Source organism: Sorex araneus, chromosome 7 (genome assembly GCF_027595985.1).
Source record: "Sorex araneus isolate mSorAra2 chromosome 7, mSorAra2.pri, whole genome shotgun sequence".
In the NCBI taxonomy this organism is placed as follows: Eukaryota; Metazoa; Chordata; class Mammalia; order Eulipotyphla; family Soricidae; genus Sorex; species Sorex araneus.
Genome location: NC_073308.1, coordinates 76823295 through 76851071, shown reverse-complemented (window position 1 = coordinate 76851071; position 27777 = coordinate 76823295). Strand labels below are relative to the sequence as shown.

Genomic DNA, 27777 nt, shown 5'->3' with positions numbered 1-27777 from the left:
CTCTGTAAAGCAAATATATTTATTATGCACTTTCATATACACAGGGATTTTTGCTGAATATAGTACAAGGAATAAAATAAAACTCTTACAATGTGAAATTCAATGTACATTTTAGATTATTTACATACCCCAAACCAAGGGAAAAATTAAAAGGAAGCAATCATCTGTGACCACATTGGATAAGTATAAATGGAGGCGAGAAGCAAAATAAACATTTGCATAGTCGAACAATACTGAGAAGAGGGTTGGCTCCTAGGCTTGAAGACAGGAACAACCGCGGGAGTGGGGGGGGGGGACAAGGACAGGAGGGAGGGGCTGGCTGTGCTCCCATTGTACATGGGGGCAGGACAGGGACAGGGACAGGAGGGGATGGCTGTACTCGCAGTGTACATGGGGAGGGACCGGGGGCAGGACAGGGACAGGGACAGGAGGGGATGCTGTGCTCGCAGTGTACACAGGGAGGAACTGGGGGCAGGACAGGGACAGGGACAGGAGGGGATGGCTGTGCTCGCAGTGTACACAGGGAGGAGCTGGGGGCAGGACAGGGTCAGGGACAGGAGGGGATGGCTGTGCTCGAAGTATACACAGGGAGGAGCTGGGGGCCGGACAGGGACGGGAGGGGATGCTGTGCTCGCAGTGTACACGGGGAGGAGCTGGGGGCAGGACAGGGACAGGGACAGGAGGGGATGCTGTGCTCACAGTGTACACGGGGAGGGACCGAGGGCAGGACAGGGACAGGGACAGGAGGGGATGGCTGTGCTCGCAGTGTACACGGGGAGGGACCGGGGGCAGGACAGGGTTAGGGACAGGAGGGGATGGCTGTGCTCACAGTGTACATGGGGGACCGGGGGCAGGACAGGGACAGGAACAGGAGGGGATGGCTGTGCTCGAAGTGTACATGGGGAGGGACCGAGGGCAGGACAGGGGCAGGGACAGGAGGGGATGGCTGTGCTCGCAGTGTACACAGGGAGGAGCTGGGGGCAGGACAGGGTTAGGGACAGGAGGGGATGGCTGTGCTCGCAGTGTACACGGGGAGGGACCGGGGGCAGGACAGGGACAGGAGGGGATGGCTGTGCTCGCAGTGTACACGGGGAGGGACCGGGGGCAGGACAGGGACAGGGACAGGAGGGGATGGCTGTGCTCGCAGTGTACACGGGGAGGGACCGGGGGCAGGACAGGGACAGGAGGGGATGGCTGTGCTCGAAGTGTACACGGGGAGGGGCCGGGGGCAGGACAGGGACAGGAGGGGATGGCTGTGCTCGAAGTGTACACGGGGAGGAGCTGGGGGCAGGACAGGGACAGGGACAGGAGGGGATGGCTGTACTCGCAGTGTACATGGGGAGGGACCGGGGGCAGGACAGGGACAGGGACAGGAGGGGATGCTGTGCTCGCAGTGTATACAGGGAGGGGCTGGGACAGGGGCGAAGGGAGGGCTGGTTGTGTTTGAAGTGTACACGGGGTGGGAACATGTACACTTCAGTGTACATGAAGTGTTGGGGAGGAATGACAAGGACAGGTAAAGGACAGCAGACAGTGACACTGGTCGTGCTCACAGTGCACACAGACTTCCGTCACCCTTCCTTCCTGTAAGTACCTGGAGTTTTCAGTTTTCATTCCTGCATTTTCATTACTTCCGTCTTTCTCAACAATGGGCACAGTGGAATGTAACACCGATGTTTTATGCACAAGGATCCCGTAGTTGAGCGGGTGATTTACAAAATCTGAACATCTTATGTCAAAAACAGTTTGCTTCCGATTCACACCGAGAGGTGGGAGGGGCGCGCCCAGCACTCTTCACTGACCTGACCTTGCTTACAGCCCTCCCTGTCCTGTTTCAAAGCAGAAACACCGACTTGTGAAGAGTCAGTGCGACTCACCCCAACAGTGCTCCTTTCAAGCACTGTTTCAAGTGTTTGTGGCATGGACACAAACCCTCGAATTTTCTGAAGATCATCATCCCTCACATAAGGAGTTATAGCTCTGCCCTCTGGCCACAAGGTGTGCTTTTGTAAGAACAATAAAGTTAAATAAATACAATAGTTCAAAGTTAACAGAAAAACGGGCAGCTTTCAGGATTCTCTTCCTAAAGAAAAATACTGGAACAAACAAGAGCTTCACCTTCTATAGTGACATAAGCAGATGGCATTTGTGATGTGAGTTAAGTTGGTTCAAAATAGCTTGTGTTCGGATTTATTAATAGGATCGTCAACACTTTTAAGGCTGCTTTGCAAGAATCCTATTAAATGTATTACCAAATGTCCCATAGGGACAAAACCCAATACCTGCAACATTCATATTCGAGTTATCAGTATTTCCGTGGCACCACAGCATGCAAACACACAGCCCAGCTCTTATTTCTGATGCCACTGAAAGGACAGGCTACCGGTGCAGTGAGACAAACGCAAGAGCGACACCTTCCACTCATGTCCCATGAAGCAGAGTGGAAGCCCGTCCCCCCGGCACCTAGACCCCAGGAGACACTCCAAGGAGGACAGCAGTCAGTCTCCAAAGCTCTGCCATCGTCCCCACCCCTCAGCAGCACGAGCTATCAACAGCACCTCAGGGCTCCTCCATGGCCAATGCCCATGCCTGGGCCTCTGCACAACCAAGTCCAGTCACTCTGGGCACAGAGGCCAGCATGGCCCTGCGGGGTGCAGGCAGGGGCTGGAGCTCCTGGGAATAGACCGCTCCACTTCCCTGAGGACAGATGCCTTCTCAGACCTATCCACCATCCCCTGAGCAATGGTCCAAAGAAGGCCGGGAAGAAGGCAGCGAGTCCAACCCCCTCACTCTTGTTATGGGAGCAGCTAGGAGCCTGCGCGGCATGGGGGGGATACACCCCACTCCCCATTGCATGGACTCGATGCGCTGAGGGGATGCTGAGGGAACGCCTATGACGGTGCAGGGATTTATGAGCTAGGGACAGCTGGGTGCAAAGCAAGTGTGGATGTTCACATATAAAATCAAGCTCATCAAACAGAGAGGGCGGCCCAGAACTGGGTCAGGGGACCCCGGGCACCACCTGCCCACAGGACTGTGCCAGGCCATGTCCTTGAGGCTCCATGCTCAGGATCAGGAGCCAAGGGGGTCTGGCTCTGGCCAGCATGGGAACTTGGGAGACCTGGAACGTTCTACTGGAAAGTCCAAATTCAACTCGCAGACCAGAGCTGCTCCTGGAAGTCTGAGAAATCTGACACCTTCTGTCCAGAAACCATTTTTTTTTTTAAAAAAAACCTTGAGGTGGCATTGACTGGAAACTCACTTTAAGCCCAGGCTGATGGTGCAGTGAACATCAAAAGACATGTGCGATTTCCTTTATTGAGCAACACTTGCAAAGATACACAAGGAACAGACCAAACAGACAGGGCAGACGCAACAAACAGAATGTGCACGTGTAGGTGCCACAAGAGGAAAAAAATAAATACAAGAACACTTTTCATATGTGTTTGATCATGGCACATGCACGTTTATCAAATCTTAACTTAAAATACTCAAATCTTTTTCAGCGTTTCTCGGGCACTGCAGTTCATACCTACATAAAAAAGTGCTGAGTCCTAGTGGTGGGTCCAAGCACACAGAGAGGCCTGAGCCCAGTGGTGACACAGAGAAGCAACCAGCTTCGGGCGGGAGGCATGTCACAACCACAGAAAACTCTCGAGACCTGCTTCTTCCTCTCACCAACCTGCACCAGGTTTCTGTCCAGTACTGCAGAACTGCTCCGGCCATGATGCCACACGTTTCACGGAAGAGGACACTAATGTGAAAGTTAAAAACAAAATTAACTTCTGTATTCTGCATCTGCTGATCACTTATGCACAGTCTGAGGACCTTCTGGAGAACATCTGTGCACCAGACACTTTTTCTGAGAAGCACTGAGAGATGCCTATTCAGGACTCACACTCAAGGCCCACTTCAACAGTCCACAAATGCTCAGCAGCACTGTGATTCTACAGGAGGTACGGTGAGGCCTGGAAAAGCACACCATCGGAACATGTGTGCTCTAGAATAATTGGAGTGGAGGATGGACTGCAGACTCATGTGTGACTCTGATCTGTCAACAAGGCAAGGTTCCCAGAGGCAGCTGTTTATTAGGGGAAGGGCTGCGGTGATTTATAATCACGTTTCATTATCTCTCCAACAATGAAAGAAGCCAGAGATCCCAGCTGGCTGAAGACTGCCACTGGCAGAGGTTAGAAGGTGAAGGGGAGGTGGCGAGCAGGTCTATTATAAAGTCAGCAAGGCCCATCAGTACTGTGTGGTGATCCAGCACGTATGACTGGGAACATGGGCCATGTGTCAGCCATCCCTGCACATGCAGGGGACACTACTGAGTGCACTGGTCACCATGCACAGGCAGGGGCCACCTGAGTGTAGCCATCCCTCCCTCCCTCGGCACAACAGAGACCACCTGAGTGTAGCCATCCCTCCCTCCGCACAGTAGGGATCACCGTGTGTCAGCAATCAATGCAACAATGACGTGCTAAGAGCTCGTCTGAATTCCCCGTGTCTCCTCTGTCCTTGGCATGCACACTTCAGACAAGAGTCTGTAAATGTCTGCTGTCGTCAGCGCTGCCCTTTACACCCCCAACTGCTCTCAGGAGATGTCAGTGACACAATGTTCACCGGATTGGAGACCACCCCAGACACCACCCCACCATCAGAGCAGTGTGAGGAGGTGAGCTGTCCAGGACAGACACTGTCCCCATGCTCGGGCTTCTGAGTAGCCTACATGTGTCCCACTGATGAGTGTGTCCCTTGGAAAGCCAGCCATGCACGTGGTGACGGAAAAGACTTAAAGCAGTATGAACACCTGATACTTTGGACAGGGACTGTGGAGAGGAAGAGGGGGACTAGGGGCGGGGCTGGGATAGCAGTGGGGACAAGGGGACGGCATGGGTGGGCAGGCCGGAGAGTGCCCTCTCACATCTCCTTGCCATGGGGTGAGAGGCAAGTTACCTCACAAGGGCGTCTCCTTCTTGTAGTTGAAGCTGGGGTCGGAGCTGTCGAGCTGCAGCTTCAGCGCCTGCTTCAGGCTGAGCTCTGTGTCGGAGGGCGGGAAGCCTTCAGGCACCTCCTGCCGCCCCCGGTCGGGCACGGCGCGGGGCACAGACACGCGCCCCAGGAACACTTGGGTGCTCTGCAGGTGGTAGTTGGGGTTGGTCATGATGCCGTTTCTCTTCTTCTGCTCCCCACTCTGCTGCTGGATGAGCAGCTGCTGCTGGGAGCGCCCCACGTCCTGTGGGGCGGGCGGGATGACCACTTGGCAGGGAGGGTCTGAGGAAGCCATTCTGTGGGGGCCCCCACTCCCAGTCTGGGCAGGGAGGCCCCTGGCATCGAGGGGGGTCATTTCGTATTCTAGCACCTTTGGCTGTGTCGAGTGGCTGGCTTTGGTCTTTCTGCCTGCAGAGCCCGCCTTGCCCACGCCATCGGCTCTCCCACTTTTGCTGCTCTTGGTGGACTTCAGGCTGGGCTTGACCTGGCTCCACTCAAACTCACTGCTAGGGGAACGGTGGCTGGGGCCCAGGGACTGTGTGGTGGAGGAGGGGGACACGATGGACTGGCGGCTGCGAGAGCGAGGCAGGGAGTGCTGCTGGATCTGCTCCGTGAAGGACAGGCCGGGCACGCTGTCCATGGGCACTGTCTGCGCCGTGGCTGTGGAGGACGTGGTCCGCAGTGAAGAGTTCTGGGAGCTCTTGAGGGAGTTGTTCGACAGTGACGACTTGTGGCGCTCCACAGTGGAGTCAGGCGACTCGGACGGGGAGCTGAAGGCGTGGGCCGGGCCGCTGGGCAGGCCACGCAGAGAGGGCGGCGCATCACCCCCACCCGTGCTCCCTGAGCTGCTGGACTTGATGGTCAGCGCCTGCCCCTTGGCCGAGGCTGATGGGAGGGGCTTCTGCTCCATCGTGTGCACGGGGGATGGGGAGCAACCGTTGAGGCTCGAGGCACCATACTTCTCTAAGAGTTTCATGATCTGCGAGTGGCCATTTTTGGCTGCCACACGCATGGCTGTGCGGCCAAACTGGTCAGCGTGGTTGGGGTCGGCACCACGCTCCAGCAGCACCTGCACGACGTCCAGGTGGCCCTCCTGGGCTGCGATGCAGAGCGCAGTGGCACCCTGGTTGCAGGTATGGTCCACCCCAGCACCACGCTCCAGCAGCAGCCGCACCACCTTTCCATGGCCCTGCCAGGCTGCCGACTGCAGGGCCGAGCGCTTCTCGCTGTCAGCGGCGTTGACATCGGCCTGGTGGCCCAGGAGCACCCGTACCATATCCAGGTGTCCCTGCCAGCATGAGACGTGCAGTGCTGTCCTGCCTTCCGCGTCGCTGGCCTCGGCATCAGCGCCGTTCTCCAAGAAGTACTCAGCCATGGCCAGCTGGTTCTCCAGTGCCAGGATATACAGTGTGGGCCGGCCGTCAGCGTCCTTATAGTCAACATCGGCTCCATGGCTGAGGAGCAGCTCCACGATGTCACGGTGCCCCTCCAGGGCCGCCACCCGCAGGGCATTCCGGCCATCATAGCCACGGTGGTCAATGGCCGACTTGCTCTCCAGCAGGACCTGCACGCAATCATAGTGGCCCTCTTGGGCGGCCAGAATAAAGGGGATGCGGCCATCATTGTCCATCTCGTTGGGGCGGGCACCCTGCTCCAGGAGTGCCTCGCAGATGAGCCTGTGGCCCTCGAAGGCCGCCATGTGCAGTGGCGTCCAGCCCGCATCATCCCTGTGGTTCTCGTCCAGGCCCCGGTCCAGCAGGGTGCGCACCACCTCCACGTTGCCCTGTGCAGAGGCTATGCTGAGCACCGTGCGACCCTCACTGTCGATGCTGTCCACGGCGGCGCCCCAGAACAGCAGCGTGTTCACCACTGACGCATGGCCCATGGAGGCTGCCGCCAGCAGGGGCGTGCGGCCGTTGTGATCTGTGTGGTCCACATCGGCACCCCCCTCAAGCAGCAGGTCCACCACATCCACATGGCCCTCGTAGGCGGCCACCAGCAGTGGGGTCATGCCGTCTTTGTCACAGTGGTCCACCTCTGCCCCTCGGTCAATCAGGAGGCTGACAACGGACGCGTGGCCCTTGCTGGCAGGCACACAGAGTGCAGCCACAGAGAGTGCTGTCCGGCCGTCCACGTCCTCGTGGTTGGCTTCAGCACCGTGCTCCAGCAGGTGCTCCACGATCTCCCGGTGGCCCATGTAGGCTGCTGCGATCAGCGCCGTCCTGCCCTCGTTGTCGGCTTTGTTGACCTCTGCGCCGTGCTGCAGCAGGTTCAGCACGATGTCCTCGTGGCCACCCCAGGCCGCCGCCCTCAAAGCAGTGCGGCTGTCAGCATCTGCACAGTCCACCTTGACACCTGCGTAAAGCAGGGCGGAGACCACCTCGGTGTGGCCACCCCAGGCAGCGGACCGCAGCGCCGTCCAGCCATCTTGGTCAGTGTGGTCGATGTTGGCGCCGCACCCAATCAGACAATTCACCACCTTGGTGTGGCCCTGCCTCGCAGCCAGCGTCAGTGGCGTGTGCCCATGAGCGTCCTCCACCTCCAGGTCAGCCCCCCGAGACACCAGGAGGTTGACAACGTCCAGACTGCCGCTGTAGGCGGCATTGGCTAGCAGCGCCCGCCCGTTGGAGTCACGCTGGTTGACAGAGGCACCATTGTCCAGCAGGGTCCGGATGGAGTCCTCCCTCTCCAGGGCCTGCCGTACAATACCTGAGGCGCGCTCGTCCCCGCTGCTAACGTGGGCGCCAGCCTTCACCAGCAGCTGCAGGACCTCCTGCTCCTTGGGGATGAGGGTACACAGGGCATCGCGGACTGGCGTGCCATTCCAGATCATCCAGAGTGCCAGCTCGGCAGGCTCCAGCTGCAGGTTGGAGTTGACCAAGTGCAAGGCAAACTCCTGTGCCTGCAGGGCAGAGAGGTGCCGAGCCTGGCAGGTGTAGCTCATGGCCAGCATGCGGTGCCCCTCCGCAGCATTGCACAGGTACTTCTGGGTGCAGTGCTTCACGTCCAGCAGCCACTCGGCGAAGCTGTAGTGGAAAAGGATCTTTGTGCTGCCGAGGCCGTCAACGAGAAGCTTGGAGAGGACGTCTAGCTTGCGCTGGAAGTCTTCCAATGTGAGGGACATGTTTTTGGTCCATACTGCATGATACAACTCCATCACTGTCAAAGGTCGACAGGCTGCAAGAATCACATTCAAAATGGGTTGGACCTTTGCAAACTGTTTTCTCACAAAGAGTCTTTGGCACAGCCAGAGATAGAGCCCATTGAGCGTGCCCGGGATGTCACGGATCTCTCTGAGCATGATGAAGCTCTCCACGACTCCATCTAAAACCCGCTCCAGATAGAGGAAGCAACCGCTGCTCTTAATGTGCAGCTGGTTGAGCATCTCCGCTGTCTCCTTGGTGAGGTGCTGGCGCAGAGCCTCCTCCTGGTCTAGGCGGTGCAAGATGTACTGTTGCACGTCCTTCACGATGTAGGCCTTTCGGAGGTCATCGAGGCTGATCTTCCGGAAACCTGCACAGGAAGCAAGAGAAAGGTCATCGGCTGAAAGTGACTGCAGAGCTGCCACCAAGTACAGGAAATGACTTTAGTGTGTCACCATCACAGACACTGATAACAAGCTACTCCTGATAAAGCAGGGACTCCCCACCAATGATAGACACAAGCTCTCCCTTCTAGGGGGCACTGATCCTCCCACCAGCTCTGTGCCGCTCCACATCCCAGTCCTGGAAGCAAGCACATACCCACAGCAGCACTGGTGAGGTAACTCCCTGATGACAAGGCAAAGAAAGACAGGCCAGTTGTTTCCATATAAAAACCTTAGCTGTTTCCACCATACATACCAGCACATCAACCATCATTAAGGGAATGTCACTTGCCTTTCAAGTACATCATAGAACTGTCACTGTCACTGTCATCCCGCTGCTCATCGATTTGCTCGAGCGGGCACCAGTAATCTCTCCATTGTGAGACTTGTTACTGTTTTTGGCATATCGAATACGCCACGGGTGCTTGCCAGGCTCTGCCATGCAGGCAGATACTCTCAGTACTTGCAGGGCTCTCCGAGAGGGATGGAGGAATTGAACCCAGGTCAGCGGCATGCAAGGCAAACGTCCTACCTGCTGTGCTATCACTCCAGCCCACATCATAGGACATGTTTCCAAATTCAAATGATTCTATCCCAGACTGTTCACACCTTGACCCTTAGCAGGCAACTCACCCAAATCATGTTAACAAAACATCAGCATTGCAAAAACATAGCAACTCTCTCAACCCAAACCTAACTAAAGGCATAAGAGTATAGTCACTAGAAAGTCCTCCCTCCCTCCTCTATAGGGAGCTCCTCTGAACAGATGCAGACAAGGGGATGTCCCCACTGCAGAAGCACACAGATCCCAGGAAGAGAGAGGAAGGCAGTAGCTCAGCAGAGACTGAGCAGAATTCCCTCCTCCAAGGAGCAATGCAAACCTTCTCACCAACACTTTCCAGGCAGCCTGAGAAGAGGAGACAGATGAAACCCGCCTGGGGGAGCAGATGGGGATCCTTGACCAACGAGACCAGATATGGGTTGTGCATGACACCGTTACCACAGAGGGAGGAGGGGCACTAGGATTCAGACGGGAATTAGCATGATCTGACTGACCAATTGCAGCAGCAGTAAAGACAAAGGGAAAGGTGGATCTGGGAACTGCCAGCTGAGCTTAGCAAATGAAGGAGAGAGCAGTGTCTGCAGCACTGCCAGAGAGCTTGGCAGTGGGAGGGGGTCCGAGGTCCCTGCAGAACCGGGAGCAGAGAGCTGACATACTCTGCTTTGTATCATTCAGCTAGAGGCACTTAGATCCAACGTGCAAATTTAAGGAAACATACAACTGACTGAGAATACACAAAGAAGAAACATATCTGCAAAGTTCTAAACCTATGCAAAGATGGAATCTAACTATACACAAATACCACAGATAAAAACCTGCAGTTACTATATGTACATCTATAAAGAGAAATCTGCATTATCCATATATACACTTAAATGGAATCTATAATTATATATACATCTTAAATGGAATATATAATTAGACATACCTAAAAAAATCCACACTTACATGTCTATACATACATTTAAATGGAATCTATAACACATATATACACACAAACCTAAAATGGGATCTGTAATTAGATACACATAAATAAAATCTGTCATCTCTTTCTCTCTCTTACACACACACATATACACACACACCTAAAGTGAAATCTGTAATTACAAATATATATGCACACCTAAAGTGGAACTGCAGAGCCACAACTATGGATAAGTGGCCGATCCCATGGCCAGCATGTACAGGACCCTGAGATCTGTCCCTGGCAGCATACGCCGCCCCCCCCCCCCCCCCCCCCCGCCCAGGCCTCCCTCCCACACACTAGGACCACTGGGAGTGACTCTGGGCTCCCAAGCACTGAAGAGTGAGTGGCTCCTATAAAAAAAAAGTTAAAAAAATATTTAGAAAGAAATCTGGAGGGGCAAGAAAGATGGCACAAAGGCTGGATGCCGGCTTTGCATCCTGGAAGACCCAGGTTCAAACTCTGGTACCATGTCTCTGTAAACAATGCCATGAGTAACCCCTAAGCACCGAACTGGGAGCAGCTCCGGGTACCATCAGGTACAGCCCCAAGACCCAAATGCTTATCCACATACTCAAATACACCTATGATGAAATGAAGTATGCACATACATACATGCATACATAGAACTGTTAAAATATGCATTCCTGGATTATGTATATAATTATATAAACATATGCCTAAATGGAATCTAATTATATTTACATATACCTAAAATAGAAACATAGCCAAATGGAATATACAATTATATATATACATGTATGAAAAAATAGAACCAGTAATTATATATATACACATATACCTAACGGAATCTGTAATTATATATACATACACTTAAAACAGAACCTGTAATTACACACATATACATATACTAAAATGGAATATATAATTACAGATAGAGCAATTGAATATACATATAGTGATTATTTTCAACAGAAATAATTTTTAAAAATGCATTTTAATTATAAAAGAAGATATTCTTGATCTAAGGAGAATTTTAAACACGCCTAGAAATTAATAATGATCCATCTTTACCACCTTGATCTGAAATAACTATCCTCCACACATGTTTGCATTTTCATTCACTATAAGCACTAGAAATTCATGGAAACAATGTAAAGGAGAACACACAGCACTTTGCTAACAAAAACTAACAAAGTAATAGCTACTTTACACTACACAATGACTGGAGGTCTCCAGAGTGATCTTGTCTTGTCTTCACATAAAAGATCACATTACTTGGCTGAGGATGTGGCTCAGCGGAGGAGCACCTGCCTTGCATGTATGAGGCCCTGGGTTCCAACCCGTGCCATTAATAGCAAAAAGAGATGATACTGCCTATTTCAAACAAATGTCTATGATTTAAACCTAGTAAGACAGTATGATGGAAACTGAGAAGAAAAACACAATGTGGAAACACCCAGAGCACCAGTTCATATACTAAGAAGTGACCACTGAACCCGTCCTCTGGAACTCTCAAGGCAAGGACCTGGCCTCTAGATCTTTCTTTTGGGAAGGACCTGTCCTCCAGACTTCTCCTCAGGGAAGGTTCTGTCCTCCAGAACTCTTCTGAGGGAAGGTCCAGACCTCTCTTCAGGGAAGGTTTTGTCCTCTGGAACTCTGCTCAGAGAAGGTCCTGTCCTCCAGACCTCTCCTCAGGGAAAGTTCTGTTCTCCAGACCTCTCCTCAGGAAGAACCTGTCCTGTGGATCTCTCCTCAGGGAAGAACCTGTCCACCAGAGCTCTGTTCTGGAAAGACTAAGAAATAGGGTCCCTCACTTGAACAATAAGGAGGTTAAAGGCTCAGGAAGATTGGGTAAATTGCCCAGAGTGTTACAATTAAAAAAATATGAAGCAGTTAATATTAAAGCCTGATTTCAACCTAAGTTGGGTAATACAGAATATAACAATTTTAAATTTTACTTAATCTCTGATTTCTGTGGTATTTTAAGAATTTGTCATTTAAAGTATTTTATATGTGGCATATGCATTATTTTATAAACCAGATAAAGTAAGAATCTTCAAAAATGTTGGAGGGTTAATATTTTTGTGTACAAATTGTTTTCAAACAATTACTGTCATTCATAACAAGCACAAATAGCTGTTAGCCTATAAGCCCTAAGCAACAAAGTGCTTTTCATAAATTAAACTCTAACCTACAGCTGTTCAAAATGCTACTCATTGCTACAATAAATATATCAGGAAAGAGAAAATATTTATAACATGTTATCAATGGAAATAGCAGAAGAAACTGAATTAGGCAGGATTGAATTATCTCTTACTGTCACTGCTCTAAGTTGATACACCTGTCAATTTTCATTTTTAATACATATTTAAAATGTCAAAGCTTCATCTACATTAAAAGTTTTAAGCAAATTTAATGATCTTTGGGGGAGGACTGTATCATTGGTAGTTATAAATTTTAAGATATGATATTAAAATCTAGAAGATCAGGTAAGAATAAATAACTTAGAAATTTGATGCTAACTGTACCTCATTTACTATTAAAAAATAAATAAATAAAATATTTTTTTAAAAAGTCTGATTCTCTACCGACTGAGCTATCCGGTCAAAAAAGGGCTGGAGCGATAGCACAGTGGTAGGGCATTTGCCTTGCATGCAGCCGACCTGGGTTCAATTCTTCCGCCTTAGAATAGCATAATATGCTATTCTAAGCTAGGAATAGCATATTATGCATCTTTCTAGAAGGCAACTCTCAGAGAGCTTGGCAAGCTACAGAGTATCTTGCCTGTACAACAGAGCCTGGCAAGCTACCTGTGGTGTATTCAATACGCCAAAAACAGTAACAAGTCTTAAATTGGAGACATTACTCATGCCCGCTGGAGCACATTGATGAGCAACGGGATGACAGTGACAGTGATTAAAAAAATAATTAAAAAAAAAAAAAAAAAGAAATTTGACACTCATGGCAAAGGGGTAGTTATAGAAGGAAAACACCAGGACATCAGCTCAAGGAAGAAAGCTTTCAAGGGCAAACAGTGCATATAAATATGAAATACAATTTCACAACCAAATATTATAAAAAGATATAGTTACTGGGAGTATATTTAAGGTAGGAATAGCATAGTATGCATCTTTCTAGAAGGCAACTTGGCAATCTGTGTTAATACCAAATTATTCTAAAGCACTAACCCAAATTCCAAATCTATCCTCAACAGAGACGTAGTCAGAAGCAATCAGCACTGAAAGAGCAGCTCAAGGAAAATCCAATTTCTTCAGAGCCCACCCTAGTTCACTGCTGTTTCCATCATAAAAAGAAAAAAAGGTTCAAATTGCCTGGTTGCCTGTCCCAGCTGTGTGGCAGCTGTGGGAGCAGCAGGGTGCAGAGGGGCCCCAGGCAGGGGCCACAGAGGGATCACATGCTTACACAGGGGTAGACAGCAGGAGACCTGAGGAAATGAGGACAGATATGGTGACAGGAGCAGATTCAAAGGAGCTGGAGAGACTGAAACAGAAAGAGCAGAAAGTGATCAGGAAAGATGGCAGGTAAGGAGAGAAGCTGGGACCGGGACTTGCAGGCTCCACCCAAAAGCAAAATCCTCCAAACCAAAACCCACTCTGGGAGGCACAGATACTGGCTGGGGAGACTAGAAAAGGCCAGTTCACAGGCGGGACAGAGGTGACGCCCCAGAACTGAGCTCCTGCTTAGCACACTGAACACGCACTGCCCTGTCCTTGCACGGCCTCTGTGCAGTCTGAGGCAGGTGGCCTGCCATGCTGGAGAGCTGTAACACAGTGGGTGAGAGGAGCCTGAGGGCCCCAGAGAAATCAGTGGTGGCTGCTGCAGGGGAGGGTGAGAGCATGGTGGGGGCAGGGGCACAGACCTGGGGCCTTTCTCTTCCTGTGCCAAACCCCCATTTTCCTTGCACACCCCAGACCCAAAGCTCTCCCAAGCCCCAAGTGCAGTTAGTTGTGCAAGGGGCCCTGGTGGAGCCCCTGGGGTGAGACTCCGCCTCCTGGCCAGGGCCAGCTGCACCCTACAGGGCACCACGCATCCGGTGCTGGCTGGCGCTGAGCAGCTGCTGTTGTGCATCCCCTGTGCACCGCTGTGTCTCACATTAGGGGCCTATGGGAGTGGCCGTGGGGAGGAGGGGCCCTTTAGAGACAAGTTTAGCCCAGTGTGGGTCAGGCTGGGGGTAGGGACACCGCCCTGCTTACCTGGGAACAACTTGGTCACGGCCTTGCTCTGTTTGCGGGCTGAGCAGAGCAGCAGCAGCCACGGGGGGAAGAAGTCGTGGTGGGAGGCCAGCAGCTCAGCGACGGTTCCGGAGAAGCTGGCAGCTGCATGCTCACCCTCTGCCACACCGCAGCCCTCATCCACTGAGTCCACCAGCACGAACAGGCTCTGCGGCGGGGGTTTCATGCCCAGGAGTGGCAGCAGAACACACCTGTAAAGAGCCACAGGGTGGGCATGTTAGAGGCCATGGTCAGCAGTTACAGCTTAGGGGATGTATCAGTATCCAAACACAAGCCGGTTCGTTCCACGGTTCCAGTGCCACGACTGCCCCCAGCAGTGTGAGAGTGAGTGACTGAGTGTGCACAGGTGTGAGTTCAGCACAGTTAGCAGGAGCAGCAGTCACGGGAGCTTACATTTCCATGTTCTCTTCCTGCTTTTTTCCACCAATGATAAGAAACTTCAAGTCTCGATAATGAAATTAAATGGGTTAGACAGGAAAGAAAACACTGGGCATGGTTTTAGTGAGAAGAGAAGAATCCTCGGGATTAACAGGTGTTTTATCATCTCTCTTACAAAGACCAGACGTTATACTCACATGACCTGAAAAGACTGTATGAAAAACCTACAGCCTGTGGCCCCTCAATGCTTCTCTCCTGTCAGAGGGAACTACTAAGATTATTCCTGCTCACTGAGTTTACATCAGAGTTGACTGACTGGCTCTTGACTAAAGCCAGGACATACTGGCTGTGATACACCAGCTCGGCCTTTAGAGGCAATAGGGAGGAGAATATCTCCAGGAAGTGATAGGGACAGAGATGGATGAATAATCCTGTTTACAAGTCCAAAAGGATCACCACCACCTACGAGATTTCTTCATGAAGTGTCTCAAACCCTCTTCAGTCTGCCACATCATCACCTCATCCCAACTGCCGTCCTGTGCCTCACCTGGGCTGCCAATAACAGCTACGCCTGCTCTCCTCCAGAGCCCCCACCAGCCAGCCTTTCCCCTGTGAGCCCGAGGGAAAGAACTCAAGTGCACAGGCCTTGTCCTAGGCAGGATTCCCTGCATGACCCAGGCTTCCTGTTCTCCTCCTACACCAATACTTCAGCCCCCAACTGGAAGCTGGAGCATCCTTCTTTCAAGGTCACAGCCTGCCCCATCCCTGTGTACTTGATTACATCCAAGGTGTCCTTCATGGCTCTGCCAAATTCCAAGGCCAAGGCCTGGTGCACTTTACCACATGGGGAGATTTGTATTTGTCTCCTATGCCGTGAAGCCACACAAATAGGAGTGGGAGTGTGTATGTGCGTGTGTGTTGTGGGGGAGGAGGGCAGCTGCCACTTTCGTTTGCCCCAGACCCTGACAGTGTGTGGGCTCTGTGCAGGCTCCTGCTAATGCCCAAAGCCAGCCAAGGTTCTGTGGTCTACACCCACATTCCTTACTTGTGGATCAAGGTCCCAGGTGAGGTCACATAACAGAAGGTGGGAGGGTTTTAAAATCGACTTATGACTGATTACCAGTACACATTTGATTGCTCTACCTCGTGAGATACCTACATCAGAAAGAAGAAACAGTGCCAGAGTCCAAGCAAACATTGTGAAGTGTGAGAAGAGGAACAGTAGTCAGGAACCTAAACTCTTACTTGCCAATGTGTGCGGCATTCCTGTGGTGTCCAATCTCCCTGTTGGGAACTGCCAGTCCTGGGTACAGCAGAGGACAGGGCCAGCACATGACAGGAAAGGGTCAATGGGAATCACGCCTATGCGCTCCCATCTCAAAGGGACAGCATCCACATGAGCAGGGCCAAGAAAAGGACCAGCCTGAAGCAGTATCTGAAGAGACCACGAAAAATTCTCTTCCGAAACCTCAATTCACCGGTTTAAGAACCTCAGTAAATCAAAATGCAAATACAAAGAAATCATACTCTCGTATATCACAGCCCAACCGTCCCTGAAGACAAAAGACACAAAATCTTAAACAGATCAGAGAGAAAGGAATTCTCCTCAAAGGAACAACTAAAAGGAGTTCAGAAAACTTTTGAATAAATATATAAAACATTTTAAAGATACCTTTAAAATGCTGAAGGAAACAAGCATACAAAATATTTCAAATTTCTAACTGGCAAGCCTCTATGACAAATAAAATCAGCTTTCAGAAGTGAGAATTATTCAAAAAACAACTACTGATTTTTTTTTTTGGATCACACCCAGCAATGCTCAGGGGTCACTCCTGGCTCTGCACCCAGGAATTACCCCTGGCAGTGCTCAGGGGACCATATGGGATGCTGGGAATCAAACCCAGGTCAACCGTGTGCAAGGCAAATGCCCTACTCACTGTGCTATCACTCCAGCCCCAACAAAACAACTACTAATGAGAGAATTTCTCAAGGTTGCCAGTAGCAGGTTAACATATAAAAACCATAGAAATAACTACATATTAGTATGAAAAATTTATAAAATATAAAAACTATTTTGGCATCATTGACCATTGTTAGTATATGAAAGTTGGATATTTATTGCTTACATTTTGCATGTGAACAAAATCATGGGCAATAGCCCCCAAGTACCAACTTCTTGAGAATCAAAGGTGTGTTAGAACGACGGAAACTATGAAACACTATTGAGGAAAATTTGGGAAAAAAAGATCTAAGTGGGGGGCTGGAGCGATAGCACAGCGGGTAGGGTGTTTGCCTTGCACGCGGCCGACCCGGGTTCGAGTCCCAGCATCCCATATGGTTCCCTGAGCACCGCCAGGAGTAATTCCTGAGTGTAGAACCAGGAGTAACCCCTGTGCATCGCCGGGTGTGACCCAAAAAGAAAAAAAAAAAAAGATCTAAGTGGAAGGAAAGTGCGTATTTGTGGACTCGAGGATGCAAGAGTACAAATAGGCCAATTCGCAAAAATCAGTCTGGTCCCACTAATCCAAACACTTGTCCTAGTCAGAATATTCTGCGCTCAGATTCTCCCCACATCTCCTAGCCTATGCATTTGGAGAGTGCAGCCATTCTTTCATGAGACTGAAACAACAAATGCTATGTTAGTATTTGTTGTCTGTATTTGTCAACAACTCAGAGACAGATTTCAGTGATTTCTAGAAACCACTCTTGGAGGTCTACTAACACCCCCACCCCTCACTCCCAACCATTTTCTAGATGACCATCTCTTTCTAACCTCTAGTATCCCCTTTGCTTTTATCCTTACACCCAACTACTATTTCCTGGATAACAGGGAACATTCAAATGAATCAGACTCATGAGTCATGCAAAGACGCACAGCCAGTAGAGCATGCCTACATGCTCCCCGGCATGCAGACTCTAGCCCTCACCTGCCCCTCTCTCTCTACACTCTGACTTCCCTTCTCTACAGCAGGTGAGCACCCATTCTCCAAGCCCATCGGCTCTTTACCGCCCTGCTCCTTATGCTCCAAATTACCCTGGAAGTCATATTCCATGTTGTTCAATTCTGGCAAAATGCCCCAGAAATTCTGCCTATATTCACTGCCTATTGACTCCTCTCATTCCCTGTTAGCCACTAAGACCCAACTCTAATTCTACCCCATCCATGAGAGAGCATGTGGACAAGGTGAGGTTCAAGCAGTTACACATGCATCTTCTGGCCTGTGTCTTCTCTGGGGACTTAATAAGGGAAAGGTGGATGGACAGCACTGATCCAGGCACATTTACACAGCCCGAGGTCAGAGACTGAGGCCAGGGCAGGGGTTTTGTCCATGGAGGTCAAGTAGGGAAGTCACATGACCTGACACTCCACTGCTCTGGGAAACTCAGCAGATGGAAGCAGAGAGAGTTGGCCAGCTGAGAGACAGGAGACATGGCATGACAAGAACAGAGGGAACAGGAGAGAGCACAGAGCTCCATGGCCAACAGAATAAGGGTGCTGGGGGAGACTGATCGGGCTGAGCCCTGGGGGCAGGAGGGGACTGATGCACTGCCCTGGGTATTCCTGAGTCTGTGCAGTGTCAGTCTCTCTGGCAAGTCCTGTCTCACAGCTCCTACACCCAGCAGCGGAAAGTCACAACCATTTCTTCCTGCTCTGCAACAACTGTTTGTTGACCCATCCTTGTCCAGGATCTGGGCTACATCTCCCACACTTCCTAGGGCCACTAAGCCTGCTGGCACATGTTGTTCCTGTGCTCCTTGGAGGCTTCTGTGTGCTGACACCACAGCACAGCAAATGACATGGCCAGGCCAGAATCAAAAGGCAGAGCTGAGCCCCCTTGGAGGAGGACCTGAGTGTCTACAGCAAAGACCACAGTTTCTGTGCTTGCCAGCCATGAGTCACCCGCGGGAAGGTCACCAGTTTCTGGAAAGCTCTAAACTGTTCTTCAAGATAACCACAAGATATAATTAGTTCCCTTAATGAACACTTACTTTTATTAAGCAATTATGTGCACATTCTCAAACTCAGTTTTATTACCAAGGACTGTAATCACGAGTGTGCGAGCTTAGGGAGATGCTGACACAAGGACAGTCTCAGAGGACAGCAATGTGAGCGTGGCTAGTCCCAGCCTGGACAAGCAGCAATGACAGCTGAGAGCACCCTCAGAGCTTGTACCATAAGGGCACATATTAATGCCTTCAATATGGCAGGGAAATAGGCATGGCACTTCTGGAAAGCAAATCACTTGACTGTTCAGAAATAATCTGACTTCGTCAGGATGAAAAAGCAAGTGAAACTGCTTAAAATAAAGTGAAGGGCAAAGAAACCAAGTACAAATAATGTGCCACCTACCCAGTTCTGACCCCTCCCCAGCCAGAGCTCAGTCAGCAAGGGACCAGATGACAGCAAGTGCCCTGTGCAGTCCTCTCTGATGGTCATGAAGTGACAGACGCCCATCCGCAGGCCCATGCAGTAGGCTGCATTGTCACTGACAGTCACAGCATCCTGGGAACCCTCAACAGACTAAAGCAACACCACCTCTAGCCTGGGATTCCCAGCAGTGTGCACATGGTCCCATGTGAGTGAAAATGCTCCTGAAAGAATAAAGGAGTTTCCTGTGTCCTGGCGGGTAATGGAGACAGAGACAACTCAGTGGAAGGGAAGTAAGTCAGCAACATAAGGAAAAAAGTTTACTCTTGAAATCGTGTGTGTATGTGTGTACTCATGGGCTACATTTGGTGGTGCTCAGGGCTTATTCCTCACTCTGTGCTCGGAGGTCACTCCTCGTGCAGCTCAGGGGACCCAAAGGAGTGCTGGCAATAGAACTCCAGTCAGGCATAAGCAAGGCAAACCTTATACCCACTGAACTCTCTGGCTCTGAGAAGTTTGGATTTGCTGCTCAGGTACTGAGGGCTTAAAACGCTGCTTCATGCTGGTAACTAGCTATTGAAACCAATCAAAACATGAAGAGGCTAAACAGAGGGAGGCAGAAGTAGAACAAAACACATTGGGTATGAAAGTGCAGAAAAAATTCCAGGGAAAAAACTAACCACCTTCAACTAGAGAAATAGGAAGTAGAACAAGAAAACGCTAGGAACCTGGGAGGGGGTTCTCAAATGGGACCATGCACAGGACTCTCTTGGGGAGAGCTGGTCACAGGCAGATGCAGATGAGCCAGACCTGAGACCCTGCAGCTCTCAGACATCACCAGTGATGCCCAAGAGGCTGACCACAGAAACACAGGCAGTGAGAAAGCGTCTAGGGAAGGAGACACACTGCGGCAGCAGGGGTGCAAAGTGCCTTTCTCTGACCATGCCTCCTGCTCCATGCACTCTTCCCATCCTTTCCACTGGCCAAAGCTCTATTTTCACGACATTTTTGTCTCTGCTGAATTTTGTGTCTGTAACCCCCTCTACTCGGTGTCCTGTGGGCTCCCCCGAGCCCTCTTAGTGCTTATCTGGCACAGAGTGGATGCTGAGTATGTGAGACATGACGGAGGGTCTGGGGCAGGGCTCAGTAACACAGTGTCTGCCTCAGTGTGATGCCCTGAGTATGACCCCAGCACTTCCCCACGTGCCATGTGTGATCATGCTGACACGTCTCTTGGGATCCCTGGTCCATAACAAGTGCGAAGGTCTGGTGTGACATAACTGTGTATAAGTACTACAACCAAGGTGCAACCCCAACACAAGACAAGGGAAGGGAGATTAAGGGGTGAATGAGTCAAAGGCCAGAAATGCTGAGAGTGAGTGTGGTATGACCAGAGGAAGCAGGAAAATGTTGGGTTCCTGTGCATCGGGCAGCTTGTGCTCAACAGGCACACTGAAGGATGGCCTTTTAGTCCATCCAAAAACTGAGGAGCAGAGAGGATGAAAGTAGTTTTGTCAGACACATGGCAGAGCACAAAGAGGAAGGGCGGCTACAACAGCCAGACTGGGTATTCCAAAAGGATGATGCATGGTCCTCAAATGACTGAGGCCTGAGCGGCTGCATGTGGATACCTCTGCGATGGGCTAGAGACCCAGGAGAGAGAGACACACACAGATGCAGCCATATACTTGTGGGAGATGAAACTACAGCCTTTCATTCACAGAGAAAAGGGAGATATCCTCAGGCTTGAAAGCCTTTTGGAGCAAGTGTCAAACAAGGAAGCTGGGGGCTGTGACCAAGGGACACAGTGCTAGAGCCTAAAGTGTAGAGTGGACACCCATCAGACAGCACAGGACTTGATGCTCCACAAAACTGCTTTAAAGGAACGACAAGTGTCATGTTTCTATCAAAAACAGCCAGAGACCTGGGTCAAACATGAAATTTCCTGAGACAGGCAAAAGAAATACCCAGCCAGCTGGGCACCCCTTGACTCTTTCTAGTCTAACAAAGGTCTGAGTCAATAATCACTACATCAAGGTCAGCAGAGCAGAGAGGAGCAAGTGGCTGACAGTGCAGAGCAGGCGACTGCAGTAGGGGTAAGTGCAGCAGAGGGCGCCAAGGTCAGGGTGGACTCAGCAGGGGAGCTTGCAGTGGTGGTGGGGGGGGAGGTTGCAGGGCAAAGGACTTGAGGGAGAGGAGGGGAGGCCAAGAGGGACCCACAAATGTCTGGAGCAATGCCATATCCAAACATGCTGAAGAGCAGACAGCAGGTTACTGAATTAATCATCACTCTGCCATTCTGTTCTGCACTGGAAACGGACCTAAAGGATCTAATATTCAATTCCCTTTATGTTCAATTCCCTCTAGTGTGCAAGACTATCAGGCAGTCCTTTGATGATGCTCCAACCTCCCCTGGCTGGGCAAAAGCATTGCCAACAGTACCTGCAGAGCACAGGTCAAAACAGGGCAGTAAGCAGGAGAGAGTCTCTGGGTTTGACTGAGGCCACAAAGGAGACAATACAGATGCCTAATAACTAACACAGAAGCAAACGATCTGAAAAACATAGGGAAGACCTACAGCTTTGAAGAGGAAGAGAGAGTAGCCAGGAAGATTCAATCCTTCACAGACTCCTATTTGATTGAAAAAACACATATGAGACCTGGATCTTCAATTCCCAACCCTTTTCCAACATTAGCACAACTAAACAAAACACAATTTTCTGTTGCACTCTTAAGGCGGTCTTTCATTCTTACTTCCTCATTGTGATCTTATTCACACTTGTGGCACCCTTAAGATGCTAAACTGATTCCTATCAATATTTCTCAAACAAAATCCATACTTGATTTGCTCAGCTCAAAAAAAGCAGGAGAACTCACATCTGGTCCCAAAGGCCGTTCCCCAGAAGTTAGCATGTGAAGTCCACAGAACAAAGATCCTGTGTCCCAATCACTGCAAATCCACTATCTGCACTCAGAGGCTGGGCATCTGGGATGGCTGTCCCGAAGACACCAGTAGTGAGGTGAGCAAGGGTTTGGGTTGATGAAAGCAGCCTCTGTAATGGTTCTTAAATGAACTTCTCCTCTCCTTCCCCAGGACCCTGGGCCTCCTGTCAAAGACAACCCAGCTGTATTCTAGGTTTTAGGGTTGCCAGAAAGCCCCAACATTATCTCAAAAGAGACAGATGCAAACATATAAGTTCAGCATGATAATCTGAGGGAGGATGCAAAAACACCATCAGCCTTGGGTTCTTAAGAGTAAGCAAGTAAATATGTCACTGGTGACAAAAAAGTGGAAGATGCTCTGAGCACGTGCCAACAGCCTTGCACTTTCATCAGCGAGGAGAGAAGCGTGGGGGGCGGAGGGCATCAAGCTATCATGGTAGAAGGCGCAGAGCCCACAAACTCAGTGGCCTGTCTTCATGCCAGGTTTTCTTCCTCCTGGCCCTACGGAAAGACAAGAGTGTGAGGGTTTCAGCTCCATGGAGACAGGGCGAGCTGCATGCCCCAGCCTGGCTGCTGGCCACTCACAGCTGGCTTCTGCCTGACCCCAGGAAGGCCCAGTTGCACTTCCCAGGGAAAGGCGTCTCATCACCTTGATTGGCTCTCAAGGTATGGGTGCAGACAATGCAGAGCAGCAGAGATGCTGTGGTGATGAATTTGCACATTAGCAGAGTATTACTGTCTCAAAGTAGAAAGGAAAGGAAGGCACAGTGAAAGAAGTTTCACTTCCTTCAAAATCTCTGAACAGAAAGTGATTTCAATGTGCTTAGAATCAACACGTTACCACTTAGGATGTTAGCTCACACTACCACTCCCCTTATTCTGTCTTGTATCATTAAGGTTTTAAAAGAGGGAACATTTATGAAGCAAAACTGAAGAAAAGGGTTAAAGATAATTCTTACTAAACATCTTTTCTGCAATTTTCCCAATTTCATGGATCTGTGACCAACAAACACTTTATCAATTTTCTAACACTATTAAATTGTTCCACACTTGAACATATGCAACCATCAATATCATCTGGTAAAAGCTTGCAAAAGAGCACTCAAATGTGTTTAGAATTATTTTTGTTACTAGTGGGGGAAAAGGGGTGGTGGGAGGGGTTGGGAAGATGGCTCAAAGGGCTACACAGCAAGACAAACGCATGCTTTCCATATAGAAGTCTGGAGTTTAATTCCTAGCACCCATAGTTTCCTGACCACCATTGGGTATGGCCTTTTTTTTAAAGAAAAAAACAGAATAATCCTTTATTATATTTTTGTTAATTTTGATCTCTCATCATGTTATACACCTGCTACTTCCATCTCAGTGTTCTTCAAAAGATTCTAACTCCTTGAAATAATGACCTGCCACACTATCTACCAGCTGAAATCCCTCTGTCCCTGGTGAAATCAAATACTCTTTCATGAAAATTATCTGAAGGACTTAGTTAACAAATCAGCCCATCTCTATTTGTACACACAATAAAATATTAACTATTATCCAAAAAGCAGAGACCTAGACCTCCTAATGCACTGGCTCTGCAAAACAACTTTTTAACTCTAAATTGGCTTCTCGTGGGTCTCATGGGTCTCATTTACTAGTGCTTGTAGTCACACATGCTTAGAGGAATCGAGTCTCTTGGATCATCATCAAAGTTACTCCCATAGAGTAGTGATGAATTACCTATTTGATGAAGGAATCAAGTAGCCCAGATCTCTTAAAGGTGAAATGTGAAGCTCAGTGGTTGCTAAGTGGCTCACACAGAGTAAGGCAGGTGGTATGGGCTGTGTCCTCAGTCCCTGGAAAACGAAGTGCTGGAGTGGTTCCTATCCTCCCTCCATTTCCCACCCCACCGCTGGCCTCCACCCAGGAGTCACCAACTAAAACTCACACAGAATCAAAGATAACAGGAGGAAGGAAGGAGGGAGGGAGGGCCTTTTTCAGGAAAATACTATAGAGAAAGATCTGTGGAGGAGCAGAACAGATTAAAACTGTGGTCATCAGATACAGCACTAGAAATTTACATACGAATCACAATTATTCCAATTTAGAATATTCTCTCTCAAACTTGTTTCCTAAGGTGTTAACAATTCCACATAGCTCACAAAATCACCTGTAAAACATGAAACTTCAATTCTCCAACTGTTGGTCACAAACAACAGTTGAGTCGAGCCAAGAGCCTGAGTCTCCTATGCAGTGGCTCCATACTTAAGCTGTCGCCGCTAACTCCCCAAGCCCTAGTAGTGGCCGGGGTGGACCTGTCCACACCAAACCCTTGTGGGCCCAGGCAATGCCCAAGAGCCCCTCCCAAGCCGAGCTCTACTGCTGTAGCTCTGCCCTGCTGCCTGTGTGTCCCTCAAGGACAACATGTCAGGCCTAATGTCACTGGCTCACACTCAGACCACTGTGTCTGAGAGCCACATCCCCTTGGTGGCCCAAAGAAACGCTACCCATGTCTAGTCCAGACAGATCACTCTGGATCAGATCTGTTGCTTTCCTGGGTCCTTGAAAACCACAGTGGAGACACACAACCCCTCCCCCTGCCCCACCCCAGCTTCCAGAAACCCTCCTCTTTGCTGAGCCCTCCAAAGGAGTGCTCTGGTAACAGACTTGCATGCACCCTTGTGTACTCAAGTCGGCTAGCCTGAAACTGAGGATAAGTTGCTGATCAGTGGGCCTCAGTCTCCTCATCTGTAAAAGGGGGAAGTGATGGTTACTTTACAGGACTCACATGAAGGAAGGATGATCTCATCCTGAGAGAGGGTAAGAGCTGGCTCTTACCCTCATTATTATCATATTATTATTCCCGCTGTGTGCGGGCACTGTCACAATGAGAAGTACCGAGTCATGCTCTGCCAGTACTCCCAGATGCTTGCTCCTGCAGACAGGAAGGCGGCTCTGCAGGGCTGGTGCGGGCCCTTCTCCCTGCCAAGCCAAGTGGCACTGTGCAGGGAAGCTAAACCTGGCAGAAACCCCTGTGGAAACCACCTGCTGCTGCCTGCACCCCAATGGGTAATGTGTGAAGCTCCAGTACAGCCTGGTCTCATACTATACACTATGTATCTACAACCACTCTGACAATAATTTTCTCGCTTCTTATAGACCAAGCCATTTACCAGGAAAAAATACTTCACTGAGGTCAGAGAAGAAAATATGTTTTCTGTATCACTCACCACAAATAATAAAGCCAGGTTTTCATTATTTTGCACATGCCACATATCTCAGAAAAGCTAAACCTTTCATTTACTTGGTGGCTGATTAAACTCTAAACACACTGAGGGCTGTCTTCAGCCTTTCCTGACTAATCACCATCAGAGGACTTCTTTGATTAAGGAAATAATACTACATACCAAGATGGTAGATTTTATTCTGAGAATTCTGAATTTAGTGCCATGTATTCTGCCTACCTCTCTGAAATGTAGCCTCGTCTCCAGATAGCTAATTGGGAATAAATCTATTGTGCGATATCAGAAGAGGAAAAAGTAACCATCATCAACCTGGAAATTACTTTCTGTACTGCTTCACATGTGGTTTGAAAAAATTATAGGCAGTGCATTGATCCATGCCTGGTACAAGAGGAAACTCAGATTTTGGCCCCACATTCAAACTAAACAGGTGTAGTCAGAACCAACGATTACCCCCAGAGCAAAGCAGTGGCACTTCACAGAGTTTTTTAAAAAAACCCACATCTCAAAACCATGAAAAGCACTTTGCTCTTGGCACAGCAGCCAGCATGCATGAGGCTATTACCTTTTAAAGGCTTCGCCGGGGTTTCTCTCACACTCCCCAGGCTGCAGCAGGCTCTGCACCGCGGGGTCCCTCAGCTTGTCCTCATATCCTGGGAGCAGCCCGCTGCGGCAGATCTGGGCCACTAGGCCACGGATGAAGCCTCCCACACACAAAGTCTCCGCGTCCTGAGCCTTGCAGAAGTGGAAGGCCAGAGCCTGGCGGTGCAGGCCTCGCTGTGTGCTGCTGGGCGAGCTGGGCCATAGCAGCTCAGTGCATAGGGCCGTCTTGCCACTGCCAGGGCCTCCGACCAGGAGCACACCCCAGGCGCCTCCCTTGGCAGGGGCAGTCCCAGTGTTATTCCCAGAATTCCCGGGCGGGGCCGGGGTGTTGCCAGCACTGTGGCAGCAGCTGGTCTTCTCCTGGAGGCAATGCTGCAGCCGGTGGAAAACCCACTCTCGACAGTAGAAGGGCTTTCCCTGCAGCAAGCTCGTCTGAGCCATCCTGCATACTTTCTCCTCCCCGGGGTCAGTCATCACGGCCTTCCTGGTGTCCCCACTGGCTAGACGCTTGGCACACTAACCTTGGTCCCTGCAGCCATCAGGCCCTGGGCTGCACAGTGCGCTGCTCTCCACTGGCAGAGAGACCAAGCCGCGTCACAGTCGACAGCAGAGCCCACTGGGCAACAGGACGTGCATGGTTTGACTTGGTGGCCTTGTCCTGGCTTCACTGGAAGAGACATCAGTTCAGTCCTGGGATGGCAGAAGTGTTACCTGGGGCCACAACCTGCCACTCTGAACCTCCCTGCGCTGGCCACATAGCTCTGTGGTTCTGCAGTTCATGTGAATGGTGTGTGTTTCAAGTATGCAGACAAGATAACACATCTGAAAACTGAAGAAAGCCGAATCTTTTGAGTCATACAAACTACTCCAGCTTCCAAGTGTGAGTCCGTTTCTGAGGACGAGTCCTAGGAGAGGTACCCCCAGGGGAGCAGCAGAGACTCATAGAGCGGGCAGGCGGCTCTGCTCCTGTGCAGGGCACTGGGTCAGGTGGAGACAGCTGCCAGTGTCGGGCACTGAGGCAGGTGCCAGGCAGGGACTGCTGGGGAGGTTTCTTAGGTGGCAGGAATCACAGGACATTGTTAGCACCATCTCAGTCTTCACAGCATTCTCATAAAAGGCATTTTCGGAGGAGCAGGTTTTCTTCCTGAGCCTGTTCACAGGTCTGCCCTCTTAACACACAGGGAAACAAGGAACTTCTGCAAGTGGCTGGAATAAAACAAAGGAAGTTATCTTAGTGCAAAATGTCACGCTAACAGCGTACTTGTCCACGGATGCAAGGACCTGGTAATCCGAAAAAAAAAAAAAATCAGGTTTGGCCTGTTCAAACAGTTGGAGGCCACCCCGACATTTTGCACAAACGCATTTTTCTGGCTTGCCCGCATTCCCCGCAGGGCGCCCACCAACTCCTCACCCCGCAAGCCCCCGTGGCCTCCGGAGCCCGGGCCAGCCGCGCCCCGGGTCGCGCCGGCAGCCGAGGGGTTAAGGACGCGAGGATGACAAACGCAAACAGGGCACCGGGCCTTCCTGCCTCCGCCCCCGGGAGGCGCGGGTGGGAGCAGCCCGCGGCCCGCGGACGCCCCCGGTTCCGCCCCGGCCTGCGGCTGACAGACAAAAGGCGTCCGGGCCGCCGGGCCGCCGGGCCGCGCGGCCCTCGCGACCCCGCGCCCGGGCCCGGGGAGCCGCCGCGCGGCGGGGCCGGCGGGGACGCGGCGCCCGGCCCGGCCCGACCCTCCGGGCCGCCGCGGCCCCCGCCCGGCCGGGCGTGTCCGCGCGGGAGGGCGCCCGGCCCAGCCCGGCCCGGCCCGCCGCCGCCGCCCGCCGCGAGGCCGCCGGTTACCTCAGCCCGCCGCGCCGCCCGCGCCCGCCGCCCTCGGCCGCCTCAGGCCGGCGCCGGCCCCGCCGCCCAGCCCGGGCCGCGCCTCCCAGCCCCGCGCCGCCG

General features: G+C 50.9%; 1 protein-coding gene across 2 annotated transcripts; it reads right to left on the bottom strand.

Annotated features, from left to right (window-relative positions):
* ANKRD50 (ankyrin repeat domain containing 50) lies at positions 1 to 27777 on the bottom strand. 2 transcript variants are annotated; one of them, XM_055144365.1, is made up of 5 exons: positions 27676 to 27777; positions 25801 to 27044; positions 14283 to 14512; positions 4957 to 8505; positions 1 to 3754 (listed from the first exon to the last, which is right to left on the bottom strand). In XM_055144365.1, the coding sequence occupies exons 2-4, from the start codon at positions 26310 to 26312 to the stop codon at positions 4958 to 4960; spliced, it is 4290 nt and encodes a 1429-aa protein (XP_055000340.1). In that variant the 5' UTR covers positions 26313 to 27044; positions 27676 to 27777; the 3' UTR covers positions 1 to 3754; position 4957. The 2 variants fall into 2 exon arrangements, with proteins under 2 accessions (XP_055000340.1, XP_055000341.1); XM_055144366.1 differs by lacking the exon at positions 27676 to 27777 and having other exon boundaries at positions 25801 to 27483.